Source organism: Bos indicus x Bos taurus, chromosome 12 (genome assembly GCF_003369695.1).
Source record: "Bos indicus x Bos taurus breed Angus x Brahman F1 hybrid chromosome 12, Bos_hybrid_MaternalHap_v2.0, whole genome shotgun sequence".
Lineage (NCBI taxonomy): Eukaryota > Metazoa > Chordata > Mammalia > Artiodactyla > Bovidae > Bos > Bos indicus x Bos taurus.
The window spans coordinates 83,191,503-83,214,418 of record NC_040087.1 but is presented as its reverse complement, the minus strand read 5'-3'; the positions used below and the strand labels follow the sequence as shown (position 1 = coordinate 83,214,418).

At 41.2% G+C, this 22,916-nt stretch overlaps 1 protein-coding gene across 2 annotated transcripts; it reads right to left on the bottom strand.

The window, feature by feature from the left end:
• Positions 1 to 2,640: 2,640 nt before the first annotated feature.
• Positions 2,641 to 22,839, bottom strand: ABHD13 (abhydrolase domain containing 13). Of its 2 annotated transcripts, none has more exons than XM_027557956.1 (2): positions 22,727 to 22,839; positions 2,641 to 7,594 (listed from the first exon to the last, which is right to left on the bottom strand). In XM_027557956.1, exon 2 carries the CDS (start codon positions 7,572 to 7,574, stop codon positions 6,561 to 6,563), a length of 1,014 nt encoding a protein of 337 aa, XP_027413757.1. In that variant the 5' UTR covers positions 7,575 to 7,594; positions 22,727 to 22,839; the 3' UTR covers positions 2,641 to 6,560. The 2 variants fall into 2 exon arrangements, with proteins under 2 accessions (XP_027413757.1, XP_027413756.1); XM_027557955.1 differs by lacking the exon at positions 22,727 to 22,839 and adding an exon at positions 20,280 to 20,534.
• Between the last annotated feature and the right edge of the window lie 77 nt (positions 22,840 to 22,916).

The following is a 22,916-nucleotide window of genomic DNA, read 5'->3' as shown; positions in this document are numbered from 1 at the left end:
CAGCAGTCTTTCCCTGATCTGTAATTAGTATCAACAGGTTAATGTATATAGTGTATATTATATAAAGTCAGATGGCGTTGGTATAAACAGGTGTTGGTATAAACAGATTTTATACCAACACCTTTCTCTTTATTCATATACATATATATACCCACCTACATATTATTCTATTTATATATATGCTTTCTAATGGACTAATACTGCTAGCATTGCACTGCAATAGCTTTTCTTCAGTAAAATATATCATGGGTATTTTCCCGGATCAAACTTATAAATTTTAATTCCTTTGATAATTTATTATTTCCCACTGATGGAGTGTCAAGCTCTTTTGTTGTTTCATTGTTTTGAGCACTACTACAAAAAAAAGTCATATTACAGTATAAGTCTACACAGGCTCTCATCTAATTGTATTTTCAGGACAGACTTCTCAATGTGAAAACTGGGTTAAAAAGTGATAAAACTTACTGTTTAATAGTTATATGCAATCTGGTCTCTGAAATGTAACAGTTCACAATCCTGCCAGCACCTTGCTTCTGATGACGTCAGTCAATGGCACTGGTCTGTGTCTTCCCTTCACCATCCAGTTCCTTCGGACTCTGCTCTTTGATGAAAGAAGCCATTCTAAGCTATGACCTCAATTTGCTAATCTTGTTCACCATGATACTTTATACCAAATTTTATCACCCATACGTAATTACACCTGCGCTTAACACTCAGCAAGCTCAGAAGCACCCCAGTTGAGGAGTAAACTCATTCGTTCATTCAGACCGTGAACAAGGCTACAAACTTGTTCTGAGCAACCAAGTGCCAGCTACTCCCAGGTGGCGCTAGCGGTAAGGAGCCCACCTGCCAACGCAGGAGACTTGGGTCTGATCCCTGAGTCAGGAAGATCCCCTGGAGGAGGAAATGGGGACCCACCAGTATTCTTGCCTGGAGAATCTCACGGAGCCTGGTGGGACACACCACAGGGTTGCAGAGTCAGACACAACTGAAGTGACTTGGCATGCGCACAGGGCCATCGACTGCCCAGAGCAGAATAGAACAGCTCATTCTGTCTCCTCTGAGACTTCTCTCCTTCTCCTACTCCTCAGCCTAGGTCCTACATTCTCCTTTCCTTTTAAACTCTTGCCCTAAACATTCTCATCCACTCTTTCCTGTTTTTAAAACTGTGGACAAATACGCATAACACAAGACTGACCATTTTATCCATTTTTGGATGAGCAGTTAGGTGCATGAAGTACAGTCACACCGCTGTCCACCACCCGTTCTTGTCGTGCCTCTGATGGTGACTAAGACACCCATCTTTAGCCCAGAGCTCCTTCCCCAAACCAAGAGGCCTTTTCAGCATCTTCTTTTGGATGTTCTACCCCTCAGGTGTCTCTTAGGTGCAAACAATATAAACTATCTCCAGCTAATCAGGCAGAAAAGGATTCTAATGGAGGGAGGCAGGGGAACTTCAAGAATCTCACGCTTCATCAGGTTTGGAGCATGGGTATGTATATATACACACACATATATATACACACACAGATACATATATATATATATATGGACTTCCCAGGAGTGAAAAAGAACCTGATTGCCAAAGCAAGAGACAGTCAGAGAGGTGGGTTTGATCCCTGGGTTGGGGAGATCCCCGGGTCGAGGAGATCCCCTGGAGGAGGGCATGGCAACCCACTCCAATGTTCTTGCCTGGAGAATCCCATGGACAGAAGAGCCTGGCAGGCTATAGTCCATGGGGTTGCAAAGAGTCAGGCATGACTGAGCAACTATCACTCACTCCCCTTAATAAGACAGGAGTTACATTCTCTAACCAGACCCAACTACTCATCATCTTCAGGGTGTAAAGCAAGAGTTGGAGAGTGAAACAGGAATGTGGAAAAAATTACCCTTTGAAAGTTAAGAACTAGAGATCTGAAAACTGCTCCCCTGGGAATCCAGGTTGGTGATCCCACAGGAAGCACACTGGGGATCCTACTTTGCCCCAGATCGACCCATGCAACAGCAGTCTCTTCCAGGTGACATCTTCACCTCTGCTTGCAAGGGGCCACTTTCCCGTCATCTAGCTGGTTTTGACACTATCTAAGCAAACAGATTTCTGGTTACGTAAAGCAAGCTACAGACCCCTAAAGGTCGAGTGACTATTGGGGCATCTTTATAATTAACCCCGAATCATTAACTCAATACTAATGAGAAGAAAAGCAGAATTTCACAAAAAGGCACTTTATGAACTCTCAAGGCAACATTAACTAAGAACAGTTAAAATCCATTCATTCCTATATTAATGTAACTAATCAAATGCTTTGGGTCTCATCCACCAGCAGTTCACATACAGGAAATATTTAATATTAGCCTAAATGAAATGTATGTGGGAGAATAATACATTATAATAATGTATAATAATATTATACATTATAATAATGTATAATTATTATACATTAATATATATATTAATGGGACTACATTCATTATATATATATATATATATATAGGGAAGAGAAAGTAGATCTAACTTTTTATTCACACCAATAAAAATTCATTAATTTCAGTACAAATTCGCGAGTTTATTTGACCACTGAGGAAGATTTAATGTCCTTTTATATAATTTAGGTTAATAGAAAAGACTGAAAACAAACTATCTTAAGACATTAATCAAACTTTTAATGTATCAATTTATTGCATATGTCAGTACAGAAAAATAGAAAGTATATTTTAAAAGAAATTTATTTGTAAAAAAACAAATGTCAATGTTTGCTTGCCATGATTACCACATAATGCACTATAACATTCAAATCTGAGTTATAAAAGTTTATTACGGCTTCAAATAAACTATGGCAAATAACAAAATATGATTTACATTATGAAATTGGATTAACTTATTTTATCCTGAATGTATCTGAATGGGTTGAAAACAACTTGGAATTTCCAGCATATGGTGTACTGACAGAAATTGTTCAACATACACTCATCCCTGTTACGTATGTATATATTGACACTTTTCATAAAAGTGTCTCTTATACACAGTCCTATTGTTAAACTACATTTTTGAGAAACAAAATATAAATGGAGGTATATTTGTGCCATCTGGCAAAAATGTGTTGACTACTATTAGAATGAATGCATTTATTTTGCCACACAAATGAACACACTATTTCTGATTAGCTAAGATGATGTGCATATATGGCAATATAAGTTAACAGAAGTGCTTTTTATTTTCTACTCTGATTTAAAAAATAGATGTCTGTGCTCTGTCATTCACAACTTTACCTGAGTGATATGAAAATACATAAATTTAAGCAGATAATCCAAAAGTACTCTTTTCACGTTTCTTTCTCCGTAACTGCAGTCAAACATATTAAGAAAAACGAAGAGGGGAAAGGTCAGTGGAGGTTTTCGGCTCTCTCAATCACGACCTAATTTAAAAAGGGATGTCAGTGACATCCCTTTTTAAGACTTACCGTATTTACTCCTAACCTTAAGGAAGGGACTCAATCAAAAACTACACTTTGGCCGGGCTTGCATGATAGTTTATATAAAATTGAATATGGCCTTCGTTAAGTCCACCAAACAAGCCCAGACCCATCTCAAACCAAATGGTATAAACTACTCATGAGTATGAAAGCATCAGGTGGCATGAATCCTCAGCAAGGATTACAGTGTCATTAATCTGGTGACACAAAGGTAGAACACGGGTTATTATCAACTGTCTACATTCAAGAAAAAAATAAATTTAAGCTGCCCCATAACAAAATTCAGAATACCATTTTAATGAAAATACGTTTTACAGTCAAAGTATTTGCAAAGACGTAGGGTAGATACAATTAACAGGTGCTCCAGTCGCCTTCTCTGTTAGAAACGCCGTGGTTCCTACGTTCTGCGTTCCATGTTCTGCTTCCTTGTCACCAACCTCAGCAGCTAATTACATCCTAGAGCCACCCTTAGGGACACATGTCTCATTCACCTTTCCAGTTGTCTTTATCTTGGTAGTATTCTTGTATCTGTTAGGAACGGTTTCCTCCTGTATTTTGCAGTGTCTTTCTTTAGGATACTCTTCACCATTTTACTTCCAATAATCCCTTTTAGAATAATGGATTTTGATCTCAATCAATTTTATTCTATTTTTAAAAATCACTCTAGGATTTCCAAATTACATTTAAAACCTCATCCAGAAATGCCTACAGCTGCTCTTGCATAAATGAGACAGAAATTAATAAGACGGACACAAGCCTATACCCACTAAGAGATGAGTCCAAAATGAAGGTGTGACTCATGAATTCATGTTTTCTTGACCAGTTGCTTTGGCCACAAAATTAGATGTTTAAAAAAAAAAAAAATGATGCCATGGGCTTCATGAACCCCTGATAATAGGAGTTTGTCTTCTACATGTTTCCCATTTAAGGAAATAGCCTCAAATACACAAAGAAGCTAGGAAAGAGATTTAAATACTACAGCCCTAGACACAACCTCTCCCCTTTGCTGCAGAAAAAAAGGCTCCTCAACCCGAAGAGAAGAACAAAGGTAGGAATGGGATACACAAAAAAACCGGTGGGGAGGTTGCTAAAAACAAACAAAAAATAAACCTGAAGTACTAAGAAAAACAGCAGCATTAAACGAAACACCGATGAAGAAAAAGCTTTTTATGCTTCATCAGTATATTTATAACTAAAGTTGATAAATTGCTCCAGTGTACTAAATGATCACAAGAAAACATAATGTACTTTGTAAACGCTAAAAAGTGACACAAGTCTGGGTAAGCTCATGTCTAGATACACTACATTTTCGGGTCTTCTTCCTTTTTAACGTATTACTATCTGGGATAGTCATTCTACACAGCAATGATTGACAGAATGAAAGCAGCCTTTAATTGTCGTGAATTTATGCATACAAAATACACCTTCCATGATATGCGTTTCCAATTTCGTTTTTAAATGCATGATGTTTTTACAATTTATAGAAAACATTTATCCTTGAGAACTCACACTTGCTGTATTTTATTTTTTCTTAAACACTGACAGAAAGTGAGAGACAAGAATGTGATTTGGCAAAAGTGTCTCCTGCCCTGTCTTCCCAGAGTTTTTGACTGAGGTCAAGATTACTAATCCATTCTTTCTCTGTCCGAGCTACTTGCACAAAGCCAATAAACACAGCTAAAATATTCACAACAGCGTACGTTAGAGCTGATGCAATAATGTACACATCTCAATTACCTCTAATTTTTGAGGACTGCTTATGTTTTTTCAGGTAATCTTGTAAGTTTAAGGGGCTCTTTTTTTAAGTAAGATTTTTCTTACTCTTCTATATGTCTAAATACTACTTCTCATTTACAGCCATTTAATGGTTAAACGTGGTAATAGGTTCTGTGATAAAAAGCTCTAGAGTTCTTTCACTCACACATTCTCACAGGTAGAAAATGAATAAATAAGACTTCCTAAAGCTGTCCTTTGATGCAGCTCCTCTATTTTATAACTGAAACATTAAGCTGAAGAAGATAATTTTCATTTACTTTTGTTTTCGTCACTTCTATTTTCAGAAAGTCCAATAAATGTTACCTTGGCTTCAGTGGGATAGATCCACGTAGATATTTGGATTTAAAAAAGCAAACGTAGGAATTTTTGTAAAACAGTATGTACAATAATGTAATAAGACTTCCTAATTGATTCTTAAATAGGTTCTGATCTTCATTATGACCGCTATTAGTGGTTCAGCTGTAGACTTACAAAATGACAGAAGCTAAAACTCTTTTTGCCACCAAAATCATTGATACAAATGTTAAAAAGTTCAAATATGCACATCAAAGCTGCAGTAAAAGTCTCAATTTCTGTTTTTACATGCCATGATCCAGACTGTACCTAACAAAACATGGTACATTTACACTGGAAAAGGGGGTCCCATTTATTTTGAAGAAAAGGCTGGATCTCAGGATTCAGCAGAGCAAAAGTCAACGGCGACCTGCACACAGGCCTCAATTTCATTTCTGGCTAAAAACAAAATAGAGTTTACATAAAAATAGATATAACCCAGGCTACCATATACACTGGTATATGATCAGTACTATTTACATTAAAAACAGTGCATTGCATAAGTCAAGGAATAAAACACCACCATGCATTTCATTTTAATTTTTAAGGTGAAAAATGCAATTACAGAACTAAGTTTGCTTACCATGATTGTCCCAGTATTTACTAAAGGAATAATACCCAAAGGTTTCTCGTTTACATGTCTCCTTTCACACTTAGTCATTAATCTAAGTGTCACACGGATTACACGTACATCTTGGGCAACAAGAAACTTTTGAATATGCTATAATAGCATATTAAACTAAAGATATGGATACGCAACCACACTGAAAAGTCTGGTGAAAATGTATGAAATAATCCCAATAATTATAGTTTTTCAAATGTAAAAAACTATTTGGATCATTTTAAAGGAGCACTGAAGTCCTTTCAAAGTTTAATGTCACTCTTCAGACAAGTACAGACATAACACGCTTCTAGAAAGGAGTATTTTTTTTTATCATTCTGCACAAATTAAAATACAGTGCATTAATGAAAACGAAAACATCATATAATTGTTACATTAGATGAAGTTTTGGCCATCTCTTCAGGAGAAGGACTCTTTATTACTTCTTTGATGAACTGTTCGAGGGCCGTGAAGTAACCCTGGCACTGCCACGTATCGTTATGAGTTCCATCGGGAAAAATGGCTAATCTCTTAGTCCGAGACGGGGAGAGCTCATAGAGCTGCTTCATCATTACTGGTGGGATTAACTGGTCGGAGAGTCCGGAGATGAAGAGAGAAGGCATTCTGCACTGAGAGATTTTTCTGTAGGACAAGAACTTATTTTTGTAGCACCATAAAGGAAGGTAACGCATTGGAAAGAATGAAAATAAAGTGCTGGCCATGTGTGGTATGCTTAAAAATGTGTTCTCAACCATAATGGCTGAAATCCTATGTGAATTCTCAGAAGCCAAATGAATAGCTACCGCTCCTCCCAAGGAACGGCCAAAAAGGAAAATTTTTGTTTTGTCAAGGTCGGGTCTGGTCATCACATAGTCCAGCACAGCCTCAGAATCCAGGTAGAGTCCTTCTTCACTTGCCTCTCCTTCACTTTTCCCATAGCCTCGGTAGTCGACCAGCAGAAGATTGACTTTGAGGTTAACCAACATAAGCAAGGCATTTGGCAACCTGTGGCCTATGTTGCCTGCATTCCCGTGAAAATAAATTATAGTCGGGGAATAGGGCGAGCTGTCTCCAGTGTATCTTATCAAAATAAGATTCAGACGCACTCCATCTTTGGTTCTGATGAAAATGTTTTCATGTGGAATACCAGTGGGCATGGGAACATAAAGGCGCGAAGAAGATGGCTGTTCTGGGAAGTAAAGCAATACATCCTGGAATTTATACAGAATACCTGCTATTGATATGAATATTAACAGAAGTAAGACAATGCCTCCATACAGATGAAAGGTCACTATTAAAGATAAAAGAGAAATGCGGCAGAGAGCCCAAGACCAGGAAGCCAAAGCTACCAGCCATCTTTCAACAAAGTTCCACAGCATCCAGGACTTTTCCATCGTGGCTCTCTGCAAGTGTCCTAGAGACAGAAAGAGAGAGAGAGAGAGAGTCAGTGAGGTGCCATGTATCTATTAGCTTAAAAGTTAGGTCCATGATGTAACCAATCCCATCACCAGGAGAATCCTTGGAAACCACACCAGGCCATCCATAAAACCGACTGTCCTAATTCTCTCGGTCCCTTCAGTTCCCAAGCTGTTTTCACCCTCCACTGCTGTACTGATGAAAGACAAATACGCATTAAATATATTCATTTTCTAAAAAGAAAAAAAAAAGCAGGTTTAAAAAAAAATGCGTTAAAAATACTCTCATTCATGTATTTTCCTTGATTTAAGAGAAAAATAAACTGATGCCATGTTCCCCATTTTTTCCAGGAGGGAACACAGGCTCAGGAGCCTAAGTGGATTGGCCACGTCCCAGCTTTGCAGGCAGAAGAGCCCGGAGGCCAGGAAGCCAGGCGCCAAGGCTCCTGGTGCATCCACTGGCCAGCTGAGGAGGGTGAGGGCAGTTTCTACACGGAGGTGAAGGGACACGTAACATTACGTCAGCTTCAGGTCTACTGCACATGCTGCACGATGACCCCACAGCCAGTCTAGTCAGAGGCCAGTAGCACACATAGGTGCGGGTGAGAACACCTGCGGTAGCGCCTCACTGCGGCTCTGATCTGCATTTCTCCAACTGGTGACGCTGAGCACCTCTTCACGTGCCACTGGCCCCGTGTACGTCTTCTTCGGAGGAATGTCTATTTAGGTCTTCTGCACATTTTTTGATTGGGTTGTGGTGTTTTGCTGTGTTTTTGATATTGAGCTGTATGAGCTGTTTGTCTATTCTGGAAAATAAGCCCTTGTTGGTCTCATGATTTGCGAATATTGTTTCCCAGTCCATAGGTTGTCTTTTCATTTTATCTGTGGTTTCCTTCGCTGTGCAAAAGCTTTTAAGTTTAATTAGGTCCCATTTGTTTATTTTTTGCTTTTGTTTCCATGACTGGAGAAGACAGATCCAAAAAACATTGTTGCAATTTAAGTCAAAGAGTGTTCTGCCTACCTATTTATTCTTCTCAATGAAACCATATACGAGGTTGTCGTAATTTCTCTGATAGGTCATTATTAGCTTATAGAAACACAACATATTTTTGTATATTGATTTTGTATCCTACACAATTATTAAGCTAAGTAGATTGAGGGCAAATTTTATTAAAGAGGGAGTTAACAGAGTCTAACCTGTCAAGATCAATCCAATATGCTTTATTGTCAATTTTCCACATTATAGAAAAAAATTATAATTAAACTAGGATAAAAAAAATAAAGTATCCCTTCCCCATTTGGAGGTTCTTGCATAGCTAAATTTAAAAAACAATTTAAAACTGTGCTCAATCATTTTTTGAGGCCCCATGGACCGTAGCCCACCAGGCTCTTCTGTCTATAGAATTTTCCAGGCAGGAATCTTGGAGTGTGTTGCCATTTCCTTCTCAAGGGGATCTTCTCAACCTAAGGATAGAACCCTTGTCCCTTGCATTTCCTGCATTGGCAGGTAGATTCTTTACCACTATCGCCATCTGGGAAGCCCTTTCTGCTGCTAAGTCGCTTCAGTCGTATCCGACTCTCTGCGACCCCAGAGACGGCAGCCCACCAGGCTCCCCTGTCCCTGGGATTCTCTAGGCAAGAACACTGGAGCCGGTTGCCACTTCCTTCTCCAATGTGTGAAAGTGAAAAGTGAAAGTGAAGTCGCTCAGTCGTGTCCGACTCTGTATTATTTTTAAGAAACGGTCTAATAATTTGTGTTTCACAACTGATTTAAAAGAAACTTCAGACTGCTAGCACTGTGCAACATGTTCAATCTTTACACAGCCCTGACTGCAACTTCACACCAGGGAGTCAGCAAAGACTGCTTCGGCATACTGATACGGCTGTAGACACTTGGGGGACAGGTGTGAAACAAAGACACAGAAAATTCTATCTGAGAACCAGAGGTAAGTGAAGAAAATTACTCACTGGAGAAAAAATCTTTTAAAACTTTGCTGAAAAATATAAGTGATATAAAGAAAATACAGAAGAAAAGCTTTCAGAAGTCAATGCTTTTATAATCAAATAAAATTTACACATACCGTCTTAAAAAGGCAAAAAAGGTGAGATGCTATAATGTTTTGTAGTCATCTACTTAAGTATTTACCATTAAAAAAAATTCTCTTTTACTCACTAACAAAACTATCCATAAAGTTAGTCTTAAATTTAGTACATAACTGTTAATGACTTATCTTTAAAATTTTACTGTATGCCATAAACTTTTAAATGTAGTATTTAGTTCATCAAATTAAATACTGAAGATCAAGTTAAATTATGCTGGCTATAAAGATGAGTTAGATAATTTAATAGATTTAATTTTTCATCATTATCTCACCAAAAATTGTTAACTATTTCACTAAACATGGATTTTCAAATTTGAGTTTTTGTTCAAATGACTCTCTTTGAACACAAACCAACAGCCTAGCGTTCTTCTGAAGCTGCTCTGAAACCAATACTGCCACCCAGTTGTGGCAAGTTTTATTACAACAAGCTCGACAGTAAGAGAAAAGCAGGTATCCAAGCTTAGAAGACAGGGCAGCAGGACCTGGGCATTAAGGGTCAGACCTGGGAAAAACAAGGCTGAGAGAAAGAGGCTGCACTACAGCAGCTGAACAAGTCGAGGCACGGAGGCCTTAATCCCAGCCCTGGGGTCCAGGTGGACAGCCAACTCGGTTCGAGGTCCGGGACGACTATCCACCAACAGCCACTACACAGCGCTGCTCTATGACCGTCACTGTAGGGCCAGGTCTCAGAGCCACATCGGACCACTTTCCTTTTTCATCTAATGCTAACATTTACTTAATTTAATCCTTATTTCTGTTAAGTCTAAGAGAATGACTTTCATTTATACCTAGGAGTTGTATAGGAAAATTCGGAAATAGACTGGCATTTATTTGATACATCAAAACAAAACAATCTTTGTATAACGATTAGGATTAATAAGGTCTGGGATATAACATACAAATACACTAGAGCACTGTACCATTTGGGGAAAATGTATCATTTAAGATATTTCTTTAGTGAAAAAAGGTACATTTTTTTTCATAGTCAAGCCAATCATTTATGACAGAAGTATCAGAGAGATGTGTAACTCAAATATCATTTGTTTTGTGACATATCAGGAAAAAAACACAGTAAAATTCCACACCTTAAAGTCTGTTCTACCATATATTTGTTAAGTAATCTTGGGTGTATCACTTATTTTCAGTTTGAATTTTTTTTTCGGTAGAATGAGAATTTTTAAAATGCTCACGTAACTGCATTCTGAACACTGGACATGTATATTTAAGAGTGGACATCAGGAAAGTGGCATATTTGAGTCCATTATTGCTTAGGAATATAGGATTAACCTTGCAGTTTTCCACAAAGCTTTCCTGAAAAGTCACCTACATTAAATGACTTTGTGATACACAAATGCAATCTTGCAATGGATTGTTACACTGTGCAAGTCAATAAAAGCCAATTCACTTTGAGGAACAGCAAATGGAAGTCAATTTTAAGGACTGGTTAATAAAAAATGTTCTAGAGAGTGTGTGTGTCTTCTCTTGAATACACTGCAGCATTCCGGTGGTTTACAAAGAGACCTCTGCTCACGGACTGCCTTATGTTTGCTAACCCAATTGCCAATGACTTCCGTCCCCATTCTGTACCATAGCTCCATGCTCTTCAAAGAGCTGGATCTAGCAAACTATCCAGGAAGGACTTCTACTGAACAAATTTGATGAAACTATCAACCAAGTACAATTATTCAAGGCATAACTTGAGCCATCTGTTGAGATGTAAAAATAACTTCGCATAAACCCAGATGCTATGATGGTCAGTAAAAAATGCAACACTTCCTTGAAAACAGTCAACAGATCCTAAAGCTAGCAGTAAGTTTCCCATCTGTTTTGCCAAAAAAATTAGTGTGAATAAAGGGTTAACAAAACCTCTTCTCCCCCAGGAAAAAGTGATGACTTCTGGTTAACCCTCAAGCACTGTTTCCCTGGGAACCTCCTACAGGTAGGCGATGAGAAATGTTTCTGAGGAGCTCTCTGTGTGGTGGGCCTGACACCACTGCAGAGCCGAGTCTGGGCTGAGCGGGGTAAGGTGTGTGCCTGGCGTGCTCTCTGCTGAGTCCTGGACACTATGCCTCTGTCTCGCAACAAAAGACCCCGTGTCCTGTGGGGCATGAAGCAGTTGGGTCACAGCACCACCTGCTCCCAGCCCTGCATCCTCTTCCCGCCGGCCTGAGTCGTCACGTGGAATGACGCACCCGACTCTGCCAAGCCGGGTCTTCTATCCGCATCTCTCAACAAGGCAGTGGGAGGCTGGTGTCAGGTATGGTCTACTGCGTCTTTTGAGAATGTCCAGCTGAACCCAAGACCACTGCTGCTGGTCATGCCGAATAAGCAAGGCAATTAGTTACCCCTTAGAAAGTACATCTTAGGAGGCAAACATTCATGAAAGGTGTTGCCAGAAGAGGTGGATTTTTGCCAGGCTCTTCTGCATGCTGCACTGCATTTGCTGATAACATCTTAGAACCATAAGCAATCGAGATGAACGGTGAGTTTAACATACCTGAAGTGAAACCCAAGTTTACACGGATTAGAAAAGTTGTTTAGAGGGAAAGGACATTAGCCCTGTTGAGCACAGAAGCCCGGTGCCCAGTATCCCTCGTCTTCCACGCCTCTTTTACATTATCACCATGTTTTTAACCTCACGCCTGGTGGTGGTGGTTGTTAGTCACTAAGTCGTGTCCAACTCTTGCGACCCCATGGACTGTAGCCCTCCAGGCTCCCCTGTCCATGGGATTTTCCAGGCAAGAATACTGGAGTGGGTTGCCATTTCCTTCTCCAGGGAATCTTTCCGACCCAGGGATCAAACCCGGGTCTCCTGCATGGCAGGCAGATTCTTTATCGAATGAGCTACAAGTCCCACATCTTAAATAAATACCTAACTTATTCCCATTTCTCAATCATGCCTTTGCCAAATTATCACACATTAACTGACTCTCAAGTCCATCTGTCTGTGTCTTTAACCATTCCAGCACCTGCTTAACCACTAAGAGAATTCAATGAAAAGCATGAGCTATCATGAGGATCTCTCATAAAAAGCAAACCCCGCTTGCTAATGAATCCAATGGATTTTTCTCGTCCACACTGCAACAGTGTACTGCTGCTGCTGCTGCTAAGTCGCATCAGTCGTGTCCGACTCTGTTCGACCCCAGAGACGGCAGCCCACCAGGCTCCTCTGTCCCTGGGATTCTCCAGGCAAGAACACCGGAGTGGGTTGCCATTTCCTTCTCCAATGCATGAAAGTGAAAAGTGAAAGTGAAGTCGCTCAGTCGTGTCTGACTCTTAGCAACCCTATGGACTGTAGCCTACCAGGTCCCTCCATCCATGGGATTTCCCAGGCAAGAGTACTGGAGTGGGGTGCCATTGCCCTCTCCGAATGTACTGCTAAGTGGCACTAAATCTTGAATCTTCCTTGGCTTCCAGTAGAATAAAATTCTCGTGTGTCTCCCCTCTGACCCATCCCTGAACAGGGGTGTTTTCCAAGGACCTGTATACTGACCCTTCTTTCCCTTGGGGATTTCATTCTTTCTCATGCCTCCATCATACCTGTTTATGAATTCTTCATGTCTACTTCATCCATAATCTCAATTTATCTGTTTGTTGAGTACCTGATGCTTCATAAGCAACGCAAACTTATCCCAAACTAAACAAATCCTCCTTAGCTAATGTTTTCCATGGTTTATGTAAATTATGAACAAAAAAGCATGATATGTGAACGAATGTTATTTTTTTGAAAACCAGCTGATTCTAGGGCTTAATATAACATGCAGACTAAATCTACATTACTGTATCAAAAATTAGCACATTATCATAGCATGTTTTACAGCTAAATAAAAAATATCAATCTTGGAAAAGTAATTTTTGTGCTTTTTATTTAGATAAAGTGGTTAGAAGTATCACACTGATATTAGTGAACATTTCTCAAAAAATAACCTATTAAAAACATGATTAATTTTTTATTATTCATAGCCAAAGTAAATCTAATCATGATTGTTTGCTTCTTAAAAAGAACAGTTTTGAAACAATTAGTAGTATCTTTTTATACTCTATTAGCACTTGGATCATAGGAATGAAACATATGGATCTGCTGATGATCACTGTGAGAATTTTACGGTCAACATTAAGTAGTTTGGTTCACCGTGACCACTCCGTATGCTTCCTATCTTTAAATATCAGTACAATAAGCGATTTAAGGCTAAAGATACAAAGAATGGATAGCTTGGAGCTGTCAGAACCACCATGCTGGGTACAGGGTTAGCTGAGGATCCAGTCAACTGAGGGAGCGATGACGGACATGCTCACTTGACCTCTGTCACGTGCTCTCACACGTGGACTCAGAAGACGGGAAATGGTTCCATTCCTAAGGGGAAATATTTAAATAACTGTTCTATAAGCTGAGGCTTAAAAATGAGATTAATAGCAAGTGTGTGCCCACCCTCAATGATATTATATGAGTTCTCAAGGGCTTTCTCAAGCCCAGCCTAGACCACAGAACACCCCCACGGCTGCTTTCCAAGCCTCGTCAGATTCCAATGCAGGCTATCATCCGATTTAAAGATGAAAGGCAATGCCATCAACACCTGCACCCATCTGCTATCTCAATCACAGACACTACAGGCGATTCAAAATTTATAAGTATGCACTTTTTTAAAATAACAGGACAAAGCACAATTCCAGGGTTACGAATCTCTTACTTTCCATCAAGCAGCTGTCTATGTCTCTTATTTTTATTCATTTAGCACAGTTATTCACAGGAACTGGAAGCATTCAAACAAAATCTAAATAAATACTTGGCGAGGGCAGTGTGAAGTAGAGCAGTTGAACTGGGTGAACTATAAGGTCCCGATGAAACCTGAGACCTCGCTATGCCCGTGGTTCTCAAAGTGTGGCTGCAGACTCCTGGGGTCCCCAAGGCCCGTTCAAAGGGTGTTTCAGATCAACAGGATCAACGTAAGCAGACTAGAAGGCTGCTTGCTGTTTCGCTGTCTGACGTGCGCACTAGTGGTACAAAACGAAAGATGGGTGAAGCTGCCAGTGCCTTAGCAAGATTCAAGACAGGGGCACCAAAATGTAGGTGCCACTGTCCTCTTTATCATATCTCTATCAGTGAGTCCACTTTGCAACATTTTGTGACAACGAGTGACCAAGCAAGGGGGGCGCATGAGGCACTACTGCTGAGTGTGGCTGCGCCCAGTCCCATCTGAAGCTTTGCGACCCTATGGACTGTACTGAAAACACATCTGAGGTGTGGGAGGAACTAGCTGCTTTATTTAAGTGACACCATTTTTACCTAAAAAGACAACTGATAAACTGTGGTTGTTCAGATTTCTGTGTTCGGCAGACATTTTTTCTGAAAAATGAGTGAAGGTGCTAATAGCTTCCTCGACTTAAGAGGCTCTTCTGATGGCACTGTGATGGTAATGACACAAACAAGTGTGATTTTTGACAACACATTAAATGTGCGAATATTTGGAAGAATCTGCCCAGCACAGTAAACTAATATTTTCAATGACCAATGACTGGTGTCACCAAAATCAAGCACAGATAAAAAAAAATTCATTGAAAGATAAACCAATGGATTTTACCATAACGGAGACAAAAAGTTCTTTGATATGGATTTCAGATTCCACAATGTAACTGATCTTTAAGAAACTACCATCTGTTGAGTATATCCACAATTATCTGAAAAGACTATTAAAATAACCCCTTTAAAACCATAAATCTGTGTGAGCCTGACTTTCTTTATAAACTTCACCGAAAACAACCTACCATATGACAATGAATGTAGAAACATGATAATATGCCTGTCTTCTATTAAACAGACATTAAAGATATTTACAAAAATGTAAAACAGCACTAAACTCCTTGCTAATTTTTTGGCAAAGATGGCTCTTTTGCATAAAAATGTTATTATGCTAAAATATGATGGATTTTTTTACTGTTATTTTTAAGTGATAAAATTATGCATTTTATAAGCTCCCACTCTTAATTTCTAAAATAATAAATATCTTTCTACATAGTCTACATATAGGAAAACTCTTTAGAGACCTCAATAATTTTTTAAAATGTGAAGGTGCTCTGAAACAAAAAAAGTTTGAGCACCACTATTCTACACTGCCTAACTACATAATTTTATTGCCTTTTTCTGCAAAGACTTAACACCTTTAAATTAAGAATGAGGTACTACATTAATTTAAATCTTTTGTGCATTATAATATTTACTGGTTTCTAAAGCTTTATAGGTCCTGGAAGAGAAATATCTTTGGTAAAGACACATAATTTCTTTGGGTCCCAAGGACTATGGCCATAAGACAGATGACAAACATGGGGAGCTGACCTTTCAGCCTGGTCATCTATCGCCCTGAGTGAGGCTTTGACCCAGTCACTGCTGCTTTGCACACCTCGGGTGACTAGTCACGCCCACGTTTAAATGTGGGGAACCACTCTGAATGAGCATCCTTGTACGTTGCTTTCTGAGTTTCTACATTTGTAAAAGGAAGCAGTTACCTGAATAATACCTAAGGTCTCACAAATTCTACTTTACAGGTAATAGAGAAAAATTAAAGGCTGGAATTGGAAAGTAGGTATTGAATTATCAATAATACTGTTTTCACTAACTGGTACAGTGGAAATTTGGAGGCCCTGGTATGGGACTTTTAGAGTACCTGAAAAGTTACTGAGAGATACAGGACTCCAGAAATCACAGATGTGTGGAGACGTGGTGATTTTATATTTCAACTGAGGTCTGTAAAATATTTTACTCATCAAACATGTTCAGTCTCCTTCCCAGACCACCAAAGTAATATTTCTAAACAACGCACAGTCAAAGCTGTAGAAAATAACTTTGGCTAAACAATCTTCACAGAATAAACGACATTGTTATGTTTTAGGAGTCTGTAATTAACGGGAGGGGAAGAAGAAAAGCTGGTATTCAAAGACCATCATGAGTTTCCATGAACTCGACGGGTTTTTTTCTTTGCTTTGCACAGGGAACTCAGGTTATTCTCTCCAATAAAAAGCAATGTCAGTGATGCAAATGGCACCTTCCAGATTAATTCCAAGTGTACAGTAACAACGACCCTCAACCTCCTCCTCACCAAAGAATACTACTGCTTTCCCTGTGAAGCTGGCAGTCTCTTTATATCAATCCTTTATGGGGCAGTATTTTATCTAAAAATTTAAAATAAAGATTAACAACTTACATTAAGAACTAAAACTCAAACTATGGGAATGAATACATTTAATTATGATTGTCCCAATGATTTGTTTTTGTTCAGTCGCTCAATCGTGTCCGACTCTTTGCGACCCCATGGACTGCTGCACGCCAGGCTTCCCTTTCCTTCACCATCACCCGAAGTTTGTTCAAATTAATGTCCATTGAGCTGGTGATGCTGTCAAACCATCTCATTCTCTGCTGCCCTCTTCTCTTTTTGCCTTCAATCTTTCCCAGCAGAGTAAACTGGAGAAGTATGTTATTCTTTCAATCACAGATAAAATTTTATTTTAATGAAGGTTGGAACTGATTCACAAAAAGAAAGTAAATGCTAATTATCATCATTATTTTTAAACTGCAAAAGTTTACATCGAATTGCATGGTATATGTTCATTTACTGATTCTGCCAACAGGAAAAGGTCTTTGAAAACTATAAAAGACGTTTTACCTATACAGGAATTAAATAGGAATTCCTCAAAAACAAACTGATTGAAGAGTAATCAATAATAAATACAATTTTAAACAAAACACCATTTTAAAAAGTCGTAAATGTACTATTATTTTAAAGGTCTTTATATCTATCTCAACTGATGATTTTAGGAACATTCTGTTTAAAAAAAAAAAAAAACTGCTCATACATTAAAAAAACCATACCAACAAGTGACAAAACCATGCACAGGTTCAAGGGAACAAAGTGGGAAGAAAATTCATGTGTCACTCCTGACCCCTACATCACAAGGGGAGAATGGTATCCTCTGGGGGAATTCACAGCTTCCAGTCACATTTCAAGTAACAGAGAAGCAGATTCAGCCTTCCCGCCTTAGTGTATCTCCTTTTCTGCTAAGCACTGGGGAGTTAGGAAACCATGCCAGCTGCACAGCTGAAATGGAAACACAAATAGCCGCTATCAGCGTGCTGGAGACACCACAGAATGAATTATCTATTTCCCTAATGGTTACCCACATGTCATCAATAATGAAAAAGCGAGTATTAATAGTCCTATGGGACAAATGAACAATAACTGCCTATGGATATGCTGGATAGCAACTGAAGAGTTCAGAGAGCATTTTTAACTGGGATTTCAATCAGCTTGAGCAGACATCTGGAACACTATACTAGACAGCAACTCGGTAGCATTTTTGGGTTTCCCTTTCACTTGAAACACAGAAGACTTGGCATATAAGAGTCAACTCTGAGAGAACAAAAACGACAGATTCTTGTCACTATGGAAGTCAATCACAATTTGTTCTAAGAGTATAAATATCAAAGAAAGAAAATTTAAAAAAAGAAAAAAGATCTACAAGGCTAAAAATGTAAACACTGATGTCAAAATAAAAAATGATAATGTAATTCAGGAAGTTTCCAACTTGTGAAGGGATAGTGTTCTAAATACTATTAACCAAATGGATCAAACTTAGAATTCATTTTCTTATAAAATCAATGTTACAGGAGAAGCAAGATTCCCAGGCTAACTCATAAATACACACAGTTCATGGCCTGAAAACGCTACCGCTTTGCAACTCCAGTACAATGTACTGCTGTAGGAGTTAAGACTTACAAGAAACAGGAACATAAAATGTAGTCATTTATTATGCAGCCTATCACTTCAGGGAAAGAAAAATCTTAATTAGAAAAAACTAGAATCCTTTTTTAAAAGTCTGTTGTAAAAAGAGTATACAAGGACCTCAAATGTTGTGGAGGCGACTAAACAAGAATTAGAAAGATTTTAGAATCTGTAACAACTGAGTTCTAAATTAAAGAAAAAAACAGAGAAATAGAAATAGATTCCAAGAGACGAGAGAGGAAAGATCATGGCAAAACGTGAGGGTGGATGGTTAACCCAGGACAGCGTGGTGAGCAAATGCTCTTATCCAGGCCTGAGGTGTGTCTGAATATACGCCAAGGTTCAGATATTCACCATCTGGCTTCCTGTTCTCATTCCAAAGGAAATTCCTCATTCCAAAGGAAACTATCAGCGGCAGGCAGTGTCTGTGCGATGGGAAGGAGCCTGTTTCCAAGCTCGGTATGTTAATAGCTAGGTGGCTTTTGCCAACCCCCTTACCCTCTCTAAATATATGTCTCCTCGTAGGTAAAAAGGAGATCAAACACCTAATTACAACTCGGCTGAGATCAAATGTAATACAGTGCATTGATAAACACAGCTCCTTACAGGAGGCAGAATTTAAAGCATTCTGTTTACCTACGAGAGCAGACTGGGTTAAAGTACAGCTAGCAGGTCAGCTCGACTTGGATTTTAAACAATGGCAGGACTCGCTGGAGAACACCCGAGCCGTGGCCCGCAGGAAGTAACGAGGGCGACGCCTTCTTTTCTGTTAAAACTCAGCGCGGGTGGCAGTTCCTTCAGAAAGCCTTCCCTGGACCTCTGCTCCCTATTGCCAACCACGCCACATCCTGCAGTTGGCACACACTCACGCGGTGGCACTCACTAGTGTAGCCTAACTCACCTGTTTTACAAGGGCTGCGGATTCCTTGACGACAGTGACATCACCTTATGGAAATCCGCCTAAAGATTTTCAGGAGATTGAGCAAAGCTGGGCACCCAGTAAGTATTAACAATGAGCGGTCTAGGTCTTCAGCAGGACAGTTATTAGGACAAGAACACTAGACGATCAACCGTGACTTATTTACTTCTTATTTAGAACAAAACTTAACCTTTTAGCAAAAAAGACATGCGAGCAATCTAAGCCTGCCCACGAAGAATTAACCACCCGATCGAATGATACCAGGAATAAGATGCCACGAAAAGCGAGCTTGACACTTAAGAGCCCGCATCTCCTTTTGTCTTTCCACTGAGTCCGTACTACGGGGTAAAGGTAACTCAAAGGGCCGGTGAATAATAAAACTTGTTTGGGGTGGGGGGCGGTTGTGACGCCTTGGGCAGTAAAGTCTCGTGATGCATTTTGTAGAAAAATATCCACACACGTTGCTGACACGGGCGTCTCCAGCCAAACTGACTCTCAACTCCGCGGGGGTGCTCCGGGGCGGCTCCGTCAGCGCCCCGAAGTTCCTGCCCCGACAGCCGCGGCTCTCACGGCCTGTCCCTGACGTGAGCGGCCCAGGCCGCCCCCAGCCCCCTGAGCCCTGGGAGCGGGGCTCCGGCCGCACCCGTCCCGAGGGCGGGAGGGCCGGGCCGGGGGGTGCTGGGGTTCACGCGCGTCCCTGCAGACGCCGCGGACAGCGGCTCTCGGACGCGCCCCGGGCCCCCTCCCGGCCCGCGGAGCACAGGCGCGCCCCGGGCGCCCACAGCGGTGTCTGTCAGGGCTTCTCCGGCCCCCTCAGCCGGCGAAGGCGCCCCCGCACGGCCCCGCGGCGAGCAGCCCCCCGGAGGCCCCCCGCCGGCCGCCCCGCACTCACTCAGACCCGCGGGCAGGCCGCGCACTCGGGAGCCGGCGCCGCGCAGCAGCGTCCCCCGGCGCCGCTTCCGTCGCTCCTCATCGTCCTCCTCCGCCTCCCGCCGCCGGACCGCCGCCGCCGTCGCCACGGTCCGGCCCCGAGCTCCCGCGGCGCCGCGCTCGGCTCCCCGACTTCCGGCTCACGCTCGGTGTCGCCGGCAAATGCCCCCGCCGGCTCCCACATCACCTGCTCTGGCCCTTCCTCCCGGGAGCGGGGAAGGCGGCCCCCGCCCTCCTGGGCATGCGCAGAGACGGCGGCCCGGTAGGGGCGGGGGAGTGGGGGAGTCCCCGGCGACGGAGGCCCGGGACGGACAAGATACCGCGAGGCCGGATACCGCGTGCGATCGCGGTGGGCTGGGTACCCCCGCCGTGCGTGTCAGGCATCCTCCGAGCACCGGTAGGCTTCCCGCCCTGCCTCTGACGCCTCAGGATGTGCTGCGGGACGCTTTTCTTCCCAAAGAGAGTGTCTGCCCCAGAAGGTTGTTAGAGGTATGGCAGTGAGTTCCGGCACTTCCATAAGGGCTCCCATAAGGGCACTTAACTTCTTGTCTTCTTCCAGCCCAGCCCGCTCCTACCTTCATCAGGGCGCACCGTCACGAGCGGATGCATGTTTTATTAGACCCCGAGACCTGTACCACTTAGACGGCCTTTTTATTTAAAAAAAAGAAAGAAAGAAAAATTCAAAACTACCTTTTGCAACTTTTAACAAAAACCCAAGACCGTGGCAACATCTCTAGGGCCCCTAACAAGGCTTTGGAAGTGACCACACAAATGGAGCCTGAAGCTGGAACGTCGTGACTTTCACGGTCAACCCCATGCGCACCAAGCTGTACCGAATTGTTTGTTTATAGGTGTTTGTCTCCTGTCAGTCCCTATTCTCTGGACTCTGTTTTATATCTACAGAGGATATTTCATAATGTTTTCTTAAAACGTGAAATCGCTACCAGATTGAGAGTTCCAGTTCACAGAGGCTCTTGATAATAACTCCTGTTATTACCTGATAAGCACCACCCACCAAGACAGACGACCGCTTACGAACAAAAACTAATAATCAAAGCAACTCTAGGAGATACTTAATGAAAAACTGTTGATTCTCTTTAAACCAAGCATTAGAAAGGCTACAGTAACATGGTAAATTGGAGAGTGGGATTTGAATCAACTTAAGAGTTTGGTTTCGTGATTCATGGGTCCCCTGTTACATCACTAGTACAGAGCACAGTCCCCAACGTTATAGCAACTCAACAGATGCTGAACAAGGTACGAAAATGTATACGAATGCCTTTGCAGAAGATGGGCATGTAGGGGATCCTTTAACTTAACACTGTTGGATACTCCTCCCAAGTACATGGATAGGTTGACTAGTAGGTGGGAGAATTACCCACAAAACAGTACCATGTGACTTTACAAGTCAAGTGATTTCAGAGAAATGTTCAGTCAATATAGGTGAATTAGACATATAAAGAAATGAACTGTTGGGCTAGAAGGAGCTAGACCTCAGTCCAGCTTTACTACATATTAGTACTGTGAATTAAATGTGTGTTAGTTTGTAAAAAGAGGCTTCTGTACATTAGACAATCATGCATTGGAGAAAGAAATGGCAACCCACTCCAGTGTTCTTGCCTGGAGAGTCCCAGGGACGGGGAACCTGGTGGGCTGCCGTCTATGGGGTCACAGAGTCGGACACAACTGAAGTGACTTAGCATAGCATAGCATAGCAAGGGCACTTAACGGCTTCAAGATGTATTCTTCAAGCCTGTTGCAGCAAAATTTCATTTTAAAGCAATAGTATTTTATGCTAAAAGGAAATGTCTAATTCTAAAAGTTGTTTCCTCCTACACTTTATGAATAAATTCTCAGTTCTCCATGGTGGAAGAGGACAAACCATAAGAGCATACTGGTAGAAATCTACAGCTCCTAGAACATAAGGATTCGATTTGTTTTCATTTCTCAATTTTGCATATGTAGTACAATTACAATATCGTAGTAGCTGCTCAATAAAGATTTGTGGCATGATTTTATTTTGAATCCTTGAATATAAACTAGAACTCCACAGTTGATTTCCGAGTATGCAACTGTTTATATTATGAATGATACATTTTTTATTCTTATGAATTAGACGAGAACGCATCACAGTTGCATCATCATGAAAAACACATAGGAAAGCACAGGCTTAGACAATTTTGCGAAAGCATATTTTTCCACCTAAATGAAACAGCAGACGTTTGGGGAAGGAAGACACCCTCTTCCCCCCTGGGCGGTTTCTCAACCACGGAAATGAGCGTTGGTACCACTCTTTACACATAGGGAGCAGAACTCGAGAGGTTGTCACCTGCCAAGAGCAGCCTAAAGAGAGGCACAGGCTCAAAGTGCCAATAACGAGCCAGTGGACAAAGTGTTTTGCGGTCTTACTTCGCGACGAAATCCACTCTCGCGGGTCAACCGTTTGCAAATAGGATCTGCTGCTGAGGCCAACCGGATATGTGTTTGTAACCACACTGTAACCCCCGCTGCCTCCGGTCCTCCGCAGCTCAGCCAGGCGGGCGGTCCTCCCAGAGCCCTCCGGAAGGTTACTGCGCCTGCGCACATCGTCCCCCTGACA

Excerpts from the sequence above, each read along its gene's own strand:
- ABHD13 (XM_027557956.1), bottom strand. The coding sequence starts at position 7,574 with ATGGAAAAGTCCTGGATGCTGTGGAACTTTGTTGAAAGATGGCTGGTA.